General features: G+C 43.4%; 1 protein-coding gene across 2 annotated transcripts in view; it reads left to right on the forward strand.

Moving 5' to 3' along the window:
- TMTC3 (transmembrane O-mannosyltransferase targeting cadherins 3) overlaps positions 1-13,753 on the forward strand; it is a 177,241-nt gene that overhangs the window by 42,073 nt on the left and 121,415 nt on the right. For both annotated transcript variants that reach the window (XM_073557002.1, XM_073557001.1), the window contains exons 3-4: positions 4,201-4,419; positions 9,747-9,846. In XM_073557002.1, coding sequence (XP_073413103.1) covers positions 4,201-4,419; positions 9,747-9,846 — 319 coding nt within the window. The remainder of the gene's footprint in view (positions 1-4,200; positions 4,420-9,746; positions 9,847-13,753) is intronic.

Consider the following 13,753-nt stretch of genomic DNA (forward strand, 5'->3'; position numbering starts at 1 on the left):
ACGGTCTGGATCCTGGATCACTCCACAGGTATTTTTTGTGTGTTTTTTTTATTTATTTATTTTTTAAAACTGTTAGTATGCTTTAATTACCTATCTGGTTCTAGTGACATTTTTCTTATTGTCATGATGTATCCTCACTAGCATTATATGCACATATAGTCTGTGTCTGACAGGTGATTTACCCTCTGGTCCATACTGTTGATCAGTTTTCTGACTGTCCTCTTGTAGGATATATTCCATTTTCTCTTCAGCCATAGTATTGTTTTTGACACCACTATATGTGCACTTTATCTATTAATACTATTTAAATTATTTTACTAATAGGAATAATGTGTATGTACGGTTGTGGATTCCCACACTTAGGTGATTATTTTCCGTGAGATACATAATTTGGTCTCCATCATGTTGACACAAAGGGAATGATATTATTCACCTGTGGTAGGACCCAGTTATTAATATTTGTAAGGGTTTTTACGCCGTAATATTTTTTTAATGTGTTCACCTATCCCTCTCATAGTACTACACTACTGTACCAACCATTTTTTTTTTTTTTTAATAAAGGTTTTTATTACATCTATGACTTTGACCAATCAGTTCAGCTATTCTCTTTTTGGTATATACCTTTTAAAGATGCCTGCAGATGACACATTCCACTGTAGGTCCATAGCCTTCCATTTTGTTTATGTATCAAATCCATGCTAAAATGTAAAAAAATAAAATAACTCACAATCTGTCAGGATGGCGTGACCCTCTTGTTTCTAGGTTGTCAGTTTCGAGGCTGTTGTACCTTATCCTGGCACTTCTCTGTGGATGTAATTTTAGTTAAAGGGAACCTGTCAGCAGGATTGTGCCCAGTAACCTGCAGACAGTGTCAGGTCGGCGCTGTTATACTGATTAATATGATTACTTTTAATCAGTATAATGCTGCCAGCCTGACACTGTCTGTAGGTTACTGGGCACAATCCTGCTGACAGATTCCCTTTAATGAACCTTGATGGAACAATTCTCCTTTATTTTTATCATCCTTCAGCTGTTTGGTGCCCTGTTCATTTATATTGATTTATTTAGTGGCGTAGGGTGAAATAAACAATTGAATGTTTAATACTTAGAATGAACACTTTCATTTTATTAAGGACTAAAAACTAATTAGAAGCCCAAAAATTCTTATGAAGTGACAATGATTCCATGTTATTTCTGTCCAATAGGGACTACATTTTATATTAAACCTTTAATCTGCAAACTTAAATTGGCAGATACTTCTAGCCAGAGGATTCATAAAGAACTTGGGCTAGACCACATTCTCATACCCTCTGACCTGTACAGAGCAGTTTCAGATGTTAAAACTGGACTTGTTTTTTGGTTAGCCAAATTCTGATATTCTTTTAATACTTTGTAATGCCATTTGTGCTTGATCCCCCTAGCATGGCTATTTAACCTAATATATTCCGTTAGTTCACATACCCTGATTCTCTGATAGCTGTTCTACAATCAATGTAAAGACTCCTCAAGGTGTGGTCCTAAAAAATAAAATCCTGTTTCATCTAACCTATTAATATAAGGGTTAATCACATTTTACTAGTGTTAAAGATGTGATGTAATATATGATCTGGCCAGTAGAGGACAACAGCGAGCGGCCAGAGATGGAGAGCAGGAGTTTATGGTGGTTGGGAGAAGTCAAAGGAGAGTCCGAGTGGAAGTGAAGCTGCGGATCCTTGGAGAATGTCTGAATTGGGCGGTATGACTTTGGTTCTGTTGTTGGTGACTCTTGGAAATGTTGTTCAGCTTGACATGAGCCGACTGTGAGGAAACCAAGTATATTTAGGCTGTGCCACGTGAGGCCTTATCTCTAAGGGAAGGCCCTGCGTTGGAGAGATCGGCATTCCCTTGGAGCTTCAAAGTGGCTTTTCTGATTATTCAGTACTTGGCCCTGCAAGAACCCTTCTACTTCAGTTTCAGGATATACCAGTACCATCTTACATCTGAATGTATATATGTGCATGTATAAATAGCCCTATAGAGGGTCAATTGGTCTGTAAGAGACAATTTGAAAACTGCTCCCTGTAGGTGATTACTAAAGTACTGCCACAGCACTTCGTTTTATTGATTTATGCATAGAATAGGTTAATTGCATTAACCTCCGCACTAATCTGTACCTCCCGACTCCAAGACTTCTCCCGCGTTGCGCCAATCCTCTGGAATGCTCTACCCCAAAAACTAGGACTATCCGCAATTCGCATAGTTTTTAGCGATCCCTCACAACAATTTGTTCAGAGCGGGCTATCATGTTCACTAATCAAAGTCATTTTATGTGTAAGTGTGCGTGTGTAGCCCATTTACTATATCTATCCCCCACTCCCTCAAGACTGGACCATCACTGTAAATACACACCTGTACTCTGCATCTCCCCCACCTCATTGTAGATTGTAAGCTCTCAGGAGCAGGGTCGTCTTATTTTGCTTTAATTATTGTATTGTTAGCGCTGTTACTTAGGACTTGTGCTTTGAAACTGGTCAACTGTTAAGTGCTGCGGAATATGTTGGCGCTATATATAGATTATTTGTATTTTGCTGGTACATAACTATTTATTCTGTTGAAGTGTACGGCTGTGTGCCCACTTTGCGTTTTTTAAGCGTTTTTGACGCGATTTTCGGCGTGAAAATGCTTAAAAAAAACTCATACTGAATGCACCCCATGCATTCCTATGGCATTCCGCACATGCTGTGCTAATAATAAGTTTTTTTTCCGCGGCGGAATCTCATCGCGGACAAAAACGCAGCATGCTCATTCTTTTTGCGGAATCGCCGCGATTCTGCAAAGAATTGCCACGATTCCGCACCCATAGGAATGCATGAGATCCGCTTACTTCCCGCATGTGGCTATGCCCACCATGCGCAAAGTGAGCTGCTCGTGCGGATGGAACCCATGGCCTGGAGGAGAGGAAACTGTCCTCCAGGCCCTGGGTACCATATCCCTGTAAAAAAAATAGAATTCAAAATAAAAAATCGGGTTCTATTCACCTTCCGGCGTCCCGCGCAGCCTTCCCGAGCCTCAGCGATGCTCGCGTTCCCAGTAATGCCTTGCGAGTCCTTTGATGACGTTGCGGTCTCACGATACTGTAGCGGTCCCTATTCCTCGCGAGACCGCTACAATAACGCGAGACCTCATTTCATCAGTGATCTCGCAAGGCATTACTGGGAACGGGAGCATCGCTGAGTCCCGGGAAGGCTGCGCGGGACGTCGGAAGGTGAGACTATCACGATTTTTTTTATTTTTTTTTTAGTATTTTTAACATTCTATCTTTTACTATTGATGCTGCATAGGCAGCCTCAATAGTAAAAAGTTGGTCACGCTTGTCAAACACTGTTTGACGAGTGTGACCAACCTGTCAATCACATTCCAAGCAATGCTTCAGATCGCTTGGAAAGTGCTTGAATTCCGCATGCAAAAATCGCGGGAAAAACGCGATAATAACCACGAAGAAATTGCGCAGAAAACGCGCGGAAAAAAACGTGCATTTTCTGGGAAGGAGTCCGGTTTCAGGTGTCGGGTTTTAAACGCTACGTGGGCACATAGCTTACCTGCGTATACACTTAGTCGGTGTTATTGAGAATTACTGCTGTCATTGTATTACTTATACACAGTTTATCTGCCATCCTTTCCTTTGTTTGTTTTATTAACTGGTTAGTAAATATTCATATTATCTAATCTTTGGCGGTGTCTGCTGATTGCTGCTGTAGCCGTCGTCCTCTGGCCGTCCCTTGTCCATGGTTCATTAATCCAAACTTTTAATGTATTTATGGACATAGTTGACATTGCTACTTGAAACCATTACCTATATATAACATTATTTATTTAATCACTTATATAGCGCCAATAATTCCACAGCACTTTACAGACATGATCTCTGTCCTTATTGGGCCTCACTATCCAAGTTCCCTTTCAGTATGTCCTTGGACCATGGGAAGAAACCCACACAATCACGGGGAGAAGATGCAAACTCCTTACAGATATTGTCCTTGGTGGGATTTGAATCCAGAACCCCAGCGCTGTAGTGCTAACCACTGAGCCACCGAACTACCCCACCTTTCATCTGCCAAATTAAATTTGTACAGCGAACTGCATATTTCTTGGCTGTGTGTAGTGTGCACAGGATGAAATAATTCTTATGGCCTCAATCTAATTGTCTCCTTTCTTTTTTAGGAGAGAAGTCATAAATCCTATCGTCCTCTTACAGTCCTGACATTTCGCTTTAACTATCTGTTCACGGAGCTAAATGCCGTTTCGTACCATCTTCTAAACCTTCTCCTCCATGCTGTGGTGTGTGTGATTTTTCTTAAAGTCTGCAAACTTTTCCTGGACAATCGAACCAGCCTGATAGCTGCCTTGCTATTTGCTGTACATCCAATTCACACTGAGGCTGTAAGTATGAGAAGATAATGTGCTTTACCATGTTGATGTCAGTGTTTTTTTAGATTTGTATTATAGGGGTTGTCTGATGCCTAGAATATCCTTTTATAAATATTTATTTTTAAAGAGGTTGTCCACTACTTTCTCATTGATGACCTGTCCATGGGATTTGTCTTCAGTGTCTGATAGGCAGGGATCTGACACCCGGTACCCCACAGATGGATAAGCTGTTATTGATGGCGACGGCTTCCATCCGGAAATACTTGTGGAGCTGGCCGTCTTCTGGCACGGTACTACACATCCGCCTCCTACTGATTTGAATAGGAGGCAGATCTGCAGAACCAAATCTAAGCCAGTATCATAAGACAGCCAGCACCACAAGTGAGTGTTTCCGGCCGGTGGACACCCGATAACAGCTGATCGGCGGGGGTGCCAGGTGTTAGACCCCAGCCAATCAGACATTGATGACCCTTCTTAAGGATACGCCATCAATGAAAAAGTAGTGTAGAAACTATTTAAACCCTACCCACTTCTGTAATTTGCTTTATTGCTACATTTCCTACAGTTGTTTCATCCTGCTATTCCCTATTTCTGTTTTGTCACATTGCTTTTTATGACTTTTCATTTGAGGTAGTCTCAAATAGGTCGTGCAGGATGCAGTTACTTCTCTGCAGCTGTTATCATCCACACTGAAAAATGGCATCAGAAGAACAAATAATCCTCAAGTTTGTGATAGAAGCAGGCTGAGTTCCACAAGTTCTACCATCTGCTTCCTTCACCGCCATTAAATTATGCGTCATTGGGGGGTGGTGATACAGCAGGGTGAGGCCCACCTGTGCTGCCCACAGCTTTTGTACATGAAATAAATCATCGTCAGGGGGCAGCGTTGGTTTCCGTCACTGCCCACTCGTGACCATTCATTTTAGGGAAAGAGTCAGCAGTGTCAGAAGCAGTGACTGTGGCGGCAGCAACAGAAGATGTAGGTGATGGGGGCAGAAGATGCGGTCACTTCTGCATCACCATCCCTGTAACAGGACGTCATCAGGGGACAATGGTGACAGAAGCTATGATTAGTGACCGCAGTGCTGCCCCATGATGTATCATTGAGGGGTGATAAAAGCTGCAGAGAACTGATTGCGTGTTGCTTGCTTACATATTATGTCTAATGTGAACCTTTAGACACCAAAGTGGTAGAGCTGTGTATATACAGTACAGACCAAAAGTTTGGACACACCTTCTCATTCAAAGAGTTTTCTTTATTTTCATGACTATTAAAATTGTAGATTCACTCTGGAGGCATCAAAACTATGAATTAACACATGTGGAATTATATAATTAACAAAAAAGTGTGAAACAACTGAAAATACTGTATGTCTTATATTCTAGGTTCTTCAAAGTAGCCACCTTTTGCTTTGATTACTGCTTTGCACACTCTTGGCTTTCTCTTGATGAGCTTCAAGAGGTAGTCACCAGAAATGTTTTTCAATTCACAGGTGTGCCCTGTCAGGTTTAATAAGTGGGATTTCTTGCCTTATAAATGAGGTTGGGACCATCAGTTGTGTTGTGCAGAAGTCTGGTGGATACACAGCTGATAGTCCTACTGAATAGACTGTATTATTTGTATTATGGCAAGAAAAAAGCAGCTAAGTAAAGAAAAACGAGTGGCCATCATTATTACTTTAGGAAATGTAGGTCAGTCAGTCCGAAAAATTGGGAAAACTTTGAAAGTGTCCCCAGGTGCAGTGGCAAAAACCATCAAGCGCTACAAAGAAACTGGCTCACATGAGGACCGCCCCAGGAAAGGAAGACCAAGAGTCACCTCTGCTGCGGAGGATAAGTTCATCCAAGTCATTAGCCTCAGAAATCGCAGGTTAACAGCAGCTCAGATTAGAGACCAGGTCAATGCCACACAGAGTTCTAAAAAAAAAAACTAGAGTCTGAACTGAGAAAGTAAGTTAATGTGTATGCACAATGTAAGTGCATATTAACACTTGACCATTAACCAGAGAAAACAAAAAGCAAGAAGCACAAATATCCTGAAATAAAGTAAAAAATAAACTGCAAATAAGGCATAAAGGTAAAGTAATAAGAGTATTTAGAAATCTATGCTTTGGTCTGATGAGTCCAAATTTGAGATCTTTGGTTCCTTTGAGCGATGCAGAAAAGGTGAACGGATGGACTCTACATGCCTGATTCCCACCGTGAATCATGGAGGAGGAGGTGTGATTGTGTGGGGGTGCTTTGCTGGTGACACTGTTGGGGATTTATTTAAAATTGAAGGCATACTGAACCAGCATGGCTACCACAGCATCTTGCAGCGGCATGCTATTCCGTTCGGTTTGCGTTTAGTTGGACCATCATTTATTTTTCAACAGGACAATGACCCCAAACACACCTCCAGGACGTGTAAGGGCTATTTGACCAAGAAGGAGAGTGATGGGGTGCTACTCCAGATGACCTGGCCTCCACAGTCACCAGACCTGAACCCAATCGAGATGGTTTGGGGTGAACTGGACCGCAGAGTGAAGGCAAAAGGGCCAACAAGTGCTAAGCATCTCTGGGAGCTCCTTCAAGACTGTTGGATGACCATTTCCGGTGACTACCTCTTAAAGCTCATCAAGAGAATGCCAAGAGTGTGCAAAGCAGTAATCAAAGCAAAAGGTGGCTACTTTGAAGAACCTAGAATATAAGACATATTCAAAGAAACCTCTTTGAATGAGAAGGTGTGTCGAAACTTTTGGTCTGTACTGTGTGTGTATGTGTATATGTGTGTGTGTGTGTGTGTGTGTGTATATATATATATATATATATATATATATATATATATATATATATATATATATATATATACACTCACTGGCCACTTTATTAGGTACACCTGTCCAACTGTGTGTTAAGACTTAATTTCTAATCAGCCAATCACATGGCGGCAACTCAGTGCATTTAGGCATGTAGACATGGTCAAGACAATCTCCTGCAGTTCAAACCGAGCATCAGTATGGGGAAGAAAGGTGATTTGAGTGCCTTTGAACGTGGCATGATTGTTGGTGCCAGAAGGGCTGGTCTGAGAATTTCAGAAACTGCTGATCTACTGGGATTTTCACGCACAACCATCTCTAGGGTTTACAGAGAATGGTCCGAAAAAGAAAAAAAATCCAGTGAGCGGCAGTTCTGTGGCCGGAAATGCCATGTTGATGCCAGAGGTCAGAGGAGAATGGGCAGACTGGTTCGAGCTGATAGAAAGGCAACAGTGACTCAAATTGCCACCCGTTACAACCAAGGTAGGCAGAAGAGCATCTCTGAACGCACAGTGCGTCGAACTTTGAGGCAGATGGGCTACAGCAGCAGAAGACCACACTGGGTACCACTCCTCTCAGCTAAGAACAGGAAACTGAGGCTACAATTTGCACAAGCTCATCGAAATTGGACAGTAGAAGATTGGAAAAACGTTGCCTGGTCTGATGAGTCTCGATTTCTGCTGCGACATTCGGATGGTAGGGTCAGAATTTGGCGTAAACAACATGAAAGCATGGATCCATCCTGCCTTGTATCAACGGTTCAGGCTAGTGGTGGTGGTGTCATGGTGTGGGGAATTTTTTCTGGGCACTCTTTGGGCCCCTTGGTACCAATTGAGCATCGTTGCAACGCCACAGCCTACCTGAGTATTGTTGCTGACCATGTCCATCCCTTTATGACCACAATGTACCCAACATCTGATGGCTACTTTCAGCAGGATAATGCGCCATGTCATAAAGCTCGAATCATCTCAGATTGGTTTCTTGAACATGACAATGAGTTTACTGTACTCAAATGGCCTCCTCAGTCACCAGATCTCAATCCAATAGAGCATCTTTGGGATGTGGTGGAACGGGAGATTCGCATCAGGGATGTGCAGCCGACAAATCTGCGCCAACTGTGTGATGCCATCATGTCAATATGGTCCAAAATCTCTGAGGAATGCTTCCAGCACCTTGTTGAATCTCTGCCACGAAGAATTGAGGCAGTTCTGAAGGCAAAAGGGGGTCCAACCCCTTACTAGCATGGTGTACCTAATAAAGTGGCCAGTGAGTGTATATAGATAGATAGATAGATAGATAGATTATTTATACCAAATAGATTTATAACTTAAACCATCACTTCAGTGTTTTTTGGGGTTTGTTTTGGGGCGCTGGAGTGGCACTTTAAATGTAAGCCCACTGTCCCCGTTCTTATACTCGCCCTCCGGTTTTTCACCTTTTGCCGACGTTGCTCCGGTCTTGCGGTGCCATTTTATGACAGTTGCTTCTGACTGGCCGGAAGTCAGAAGCTCTCAATACAAGTCTATGAGAGCCAGAGCGAGGCGCTCAGAGACTTGTACTGAAAAGTGATCAGCAGACACTGGAGCACGTCAGCAGGTCAGTTTTCACTAGCAACAAACCGGAGTGATGTTGGAAAAGGATGACGGGGACAACCGGTATGAGACAGGGGCAAGGGAGTTACATTTAAAGCACCACTCCAGCTGTGCATTTAAAAAAAAAAAAAAACGCTGGAGTGGTGCTTTAAGGAGACGGAGAACTGACTCACCAGTGGACTCGCTGTCGTTTATACATAAACATAAGCCATTTTCACGTACGTCCATATTTCTAGACCAGAACTGGAGCATAAAAATGGCCAGATTTATTCCGCTTTTTCTTTTTTAAATTCTCTTCTGGTTTTCCCATAAAAATACTGATACAAAATAAGTGTTTTTTTAATTTAGAAGTTAGCGTCTCAGTATTTTTTTTTTTTTTTTTTTTTTAATGTATGTAAATGATATACAGGAAATGTGTTGAGTTTTTTTTTTTTTTAAGTACTTTAATCCATGAGTTCACCACCAGAGGGTGCCTGGAGACCACCTGGAAACGATTAGTGTAAGGTTGCATTAATGAGGCTTCATTAGGTGATACGTTATGACATATCTTGAAATTATGACAGGTGTATGACATGTACCCTAGGGACAGGGTTTGATGCTATATTAAATTATTCAGCCATATACACAATGTCCGCAACACAGCGTTTCATGACTCCTGCTAATACTCAGGACTGCCCAGACACACAATCTCTGCAAGTCTAACCTGTTATAGACATGGTTTCCTCAAGCTTGGATTCTACAGCGGTCTGGCAGATGCCTCTAATGAAAAAGCTGCGTTTGCCGGCTCTGACACGACAGTTATGTTACATGCTTCTAGTGTTCACTCCACATCCTTTGCACAATCCCTGTAGCATAGAGGATTTATATGTCACCATTCCCAATGCTAAAGATCTGCATAGCCATGCTTCTCTGGCCTGATCCCTGAGGTTCTCTCTGCTTCTCTCCACAGGTCACAGGAGTTGTTGGCCGGGCAGAACTTCTTTCCTCTATCTTCCTACTGGCTGCATTTCTATCGTATACCAAATCTAAGGGCTCAGACAATTCTATAGGTAACAGCACATAGGATATTGTGTCTAATGTGATTGTTAACCCAAAACCTAGTGTGACAGCTGTGAGGTCTCACCAGTAATTTCACTGAGAGTGTGTTCGGGTCACTGGTCATTTGTCCACTTTGAAACTCAACTTTTTTTCTATTACACGTTAGTACCCATCTTATTTAGGTTCCTGTGGCCCCACTGACAGTCTTAAACGGAGTCTTTCTGGAAGATAACCTCGCATTCAACTGTTGATATGTTCATGTAGCTTTCTGAAAAGGTCAACCACACCTTTACTGATGCAATCTTATTCCCTGTCTGAAAATATACCAGGAGACAGGCCAGTACATCAGGAGAGGTGGAGGGGGCTGTAGGAGGGCAACAACCCAGCAGCAGGACCGCTACCTCTGCCTTTGTGCAACGAGGAACAGGAGGAGCACTGCCAGAGCCCTGCAAAATGACCTCCAGCAGGCCACAAATGTGCATGTGTCTGCACGAACGGTTAGAAATCGACTCCATGAGGATGGTCTCAGGGCCCGATGTCCACAGATTGGGGTTGTGCTCACAGCCCAACACCGTGAATGATGCTTGGCATTTGCCATAGGACACAAGGATTGGCAAAGTCGCCACTGGCGTCCTATACTCTTCACAGATGAAAGCAGGTTCACACTGGCGACGCTGTGGAGAGCGATCTGCTGCCTGCAACATCCTTCAGCATGACCGGTTTGGCAGTGGGTCAGTAATGGTGTGGGGTGGCATTTCTTTGGAGGGCCGCACGGTGCTCTTCCTGTTCCTCCTTGCACAAAGGCGGAGGTAGCGGTCCTGCTGCTTTGTTGTTGACCTCCTACGGCCCCCTCCACGTCTCATGGTGTACTTGCCTTTCTCCTGGTAGTGCCTCCAGCCTCTGGACACTACAGATACAGCAAACCACCATGCCACAGCTCGCATTGATATGCCATCCTGGATGATCTGCACTACCTGAGCCACTTGTGTGGGTTGTAGAGTCCGTCTCATGCTAGCACGAGTGTGAAAGCACAACCAACATTCAAAAGTGACCGAAACATCAGCCAGAAAGCATTGGTGCTGATATGTGGTCTGTGGTCCCCACCTGCAGAACCACTCCTTTATTGAGGGTGTCTTGATAATTGCCAATAATTTCCATCTGTTGTGTATACCATTTGCACAACAGCGTGTGAAATAGATTGTCAAATTGTCAAACAGTGTTGCTTCCTAAGTGGACAATTTGATTTCACAGAAGTTTATTTACTTGGAGTTATATTCTGTTTAAGTTGTAAGTGTTCCTTTTATTTTTTTTAAGCAATGTGTGTATCTATGTGTGTGTGTGTGTGTGTGTGTATGTGTATATGTATGTATGTGTATATATATATATATATATATATATATATATATATATAATCTCTCTTTTCGTATCTGTCTGTAACCGAAATCGCGGCCGCAACCAATCAGCGACAGGAGCAGCTGTTTGTAACTGTAAGCTGCGCCTGCCGCTGATTGGCCGCGGCTAATCAGCGGCAGGCGCAGGCCTTAATCTGTAAAAAAGAGAATTAAAATTTAAAAAAGTTATTCTCACCTTCTGACGGCCTCCTGTCGTCTTTCCATGCGCCCGGCCTCGCATTCCCAGTAATGCTTTGCGGCTTAGACCGCTGATGACGTCACTCTCGCGAGAGCGAGATAGAAGACCGATGTCACTCTCGCGAGAGCGAGAAAGAAGACCGACGTCATCAGCAGTCTAAGCCGCAAAGCATTACTGGGAACGCGAGGCCGGGCGCGTGGAAAGAAGACAGGAGGCCATCGGAAGGTGAGAATAACTTTTTTTATTTTTTAATATATTTGTACCGGGCCACGGCAGTGATTGGTCGCGGACAGAGGGCTGCGACGCTGATTGGTCGCGGCTACACGGAAAGGGGGGTGAGGGGACCATGCATACCAGGATTGGGGGGTGAGGGGACCATGCATACCAGGATTGGGGGGTGAGGGGACCATGCATATCAGGATTGGGGGGGTGCATTATTAAATAATAATAATCTTTATTTTGTATATAGCGCTAACATATTCCGCAGCGCTTTACAGTTTGCACATATTATCATCACTGTCCCCGATGAGGCTCACAATCTAAATTCCCTATCAGTATGTATTTAGAGTGTGGGAGGAAACCGGAGTACCCGGAGGAAACCCACGCAAACACGGGGAGAACATACAAACTCCTTGCAGATGTTGTCCTTGGTGGGATTCGAACCCAGGACCCCAGCTCTGCAAGGCTGCAGCGCTAACCACTGAGCCACCGTGCTGCCTGCCCTTTTAAATCTTCAAAAATAAACTGCATATATATTCTAGACTATCCGATGCGTTAGAATCGGGCCACCATCTAGTGTGTGTGTGTGTGTGTGTGTGTATATATATGTGTGATATATATATATATATATATATATATATATATATATATATATATTTTACACATACACACACGGCTTAAGTGCTCTGGGAGGGTCAAAGCACTAAGCCCCAGTCTCTCTGACTTTTACTCTTCGTCTGGAGAAAAAACAGTTCTGTTACATTGAACTTTTAATGCATGTTTGCAGGAATGCTTTAAATGTTGGAAATCCCAGTTTTAAAGTGAACCTGCTACATACTGGTTGACCTATGAGCAGCATGTATTGGGCGCTGGTTACATGATGTCAGACAGGTATATTTGACTCCTAAATCCTGCAGGGAATCAGAAAAAACATGACTGGGACCAAGCCATACAGGAGAGACTGGACGGATAGGTGGGTCTCTGGTGGGTTCTTCCCACCCACTCCTCTTGAGGGACAAGTGTTATGAACGGGTAGCCGAGGAGAAAATAAAAAACAACACAAGCTAAGTCTCAGAAAACGAAAGAGGTTAGTAACTATGCAGACTGCAGACCCCTGATCCTAACACGCAGCTAGCAGCAGTCGTAGAGCGTTCCTACGGTGGTCCTAGACGCCTCGTCACAACCGGAGAACTAAAGCCTAAAGCGGGAAAAGAGGAAAACTAACTGCCCCAAAGGAGACACAGCCCCCCACATGTGTAGACGGTGAAAAAGATGAAAACACAAACAAAGGCAGGAAAATAGGCTGAGCAAACGATGGGCCAAACTAACTAGAAAGGACAAGAAAGGAAAGACACTGTCTGCAGTCTGCTAAAAAAAAAAAACCTACAAAATGTCCAACACAACTGATAGCAAAATTAACCCTGAAGTCACTAGACTTCTCCCACTATATCAGCACTCTGAAATATTCTGAGACAGAGCAAAAAGAGGCCAATCTAACAAGGGACAAAAAAAAAAGGCAATTTGGCAAATAAGAGTGGAAATTCAGCACAGCCCAGCCGGGCTGGCTGACCACACAAAAAACTGAAAAGACCAACAAGAGCAAGTGTGAACATTAGCAAAAAAGCAAACTTATCTTGAAAGACTGGAACAGAGCTGAGCCCTAGACCTGAGAAGCAGACTGAATCACCAGCAACAGGATAGGGCGTCAGCTGTCTTATATCCAGTCTGATACTCCAGAGATCCAATCATTATCTTCCTCACCAGGTGGCAGATCACTATCACTTAAACCAACCTCACTACCTCCCGTCACCACCAGAGGGAGAACGGAAGGGGAACTCTCAACTGGTGAAGCAGAAAATGAGCTCATAACAGACAAGTCTCTCTGCATGCTTATGTAGGGAGAGACTTGTTACTCCAGGGTGTCAGGTGGGGAAAAGCCCGCTAATGAGCTTTGCTGCCATTTCCTGGGTTTCCCACCGAGTATACTGAGCAGTAGCAATGACACCTTGATGCTGGCATGTGACCACTACAGCTGTTTGCTGGCTACTGTGGACTCTACTGGTGAGAGACCAGAATGGTGGCATCACAGGAGCATCGGTAAGGTGATAC

Source organism: Dendrobates tinctorius, unplaced genomic scaffold (assembly GCF_039654945.1).
Source record: "Dendrobates tinctorius isolate UK_male_01 unplaced genomic scaffold, ASM3965494v1 ptg000241l, whole genome shotgun sequence".
Classification (NCBI taxonomy): Eukaryota; Metazoa; Chordata; class Amphibia; order Anura; family Dendrobatidae; genus Dendrobates; species Dendrobates tinctorius.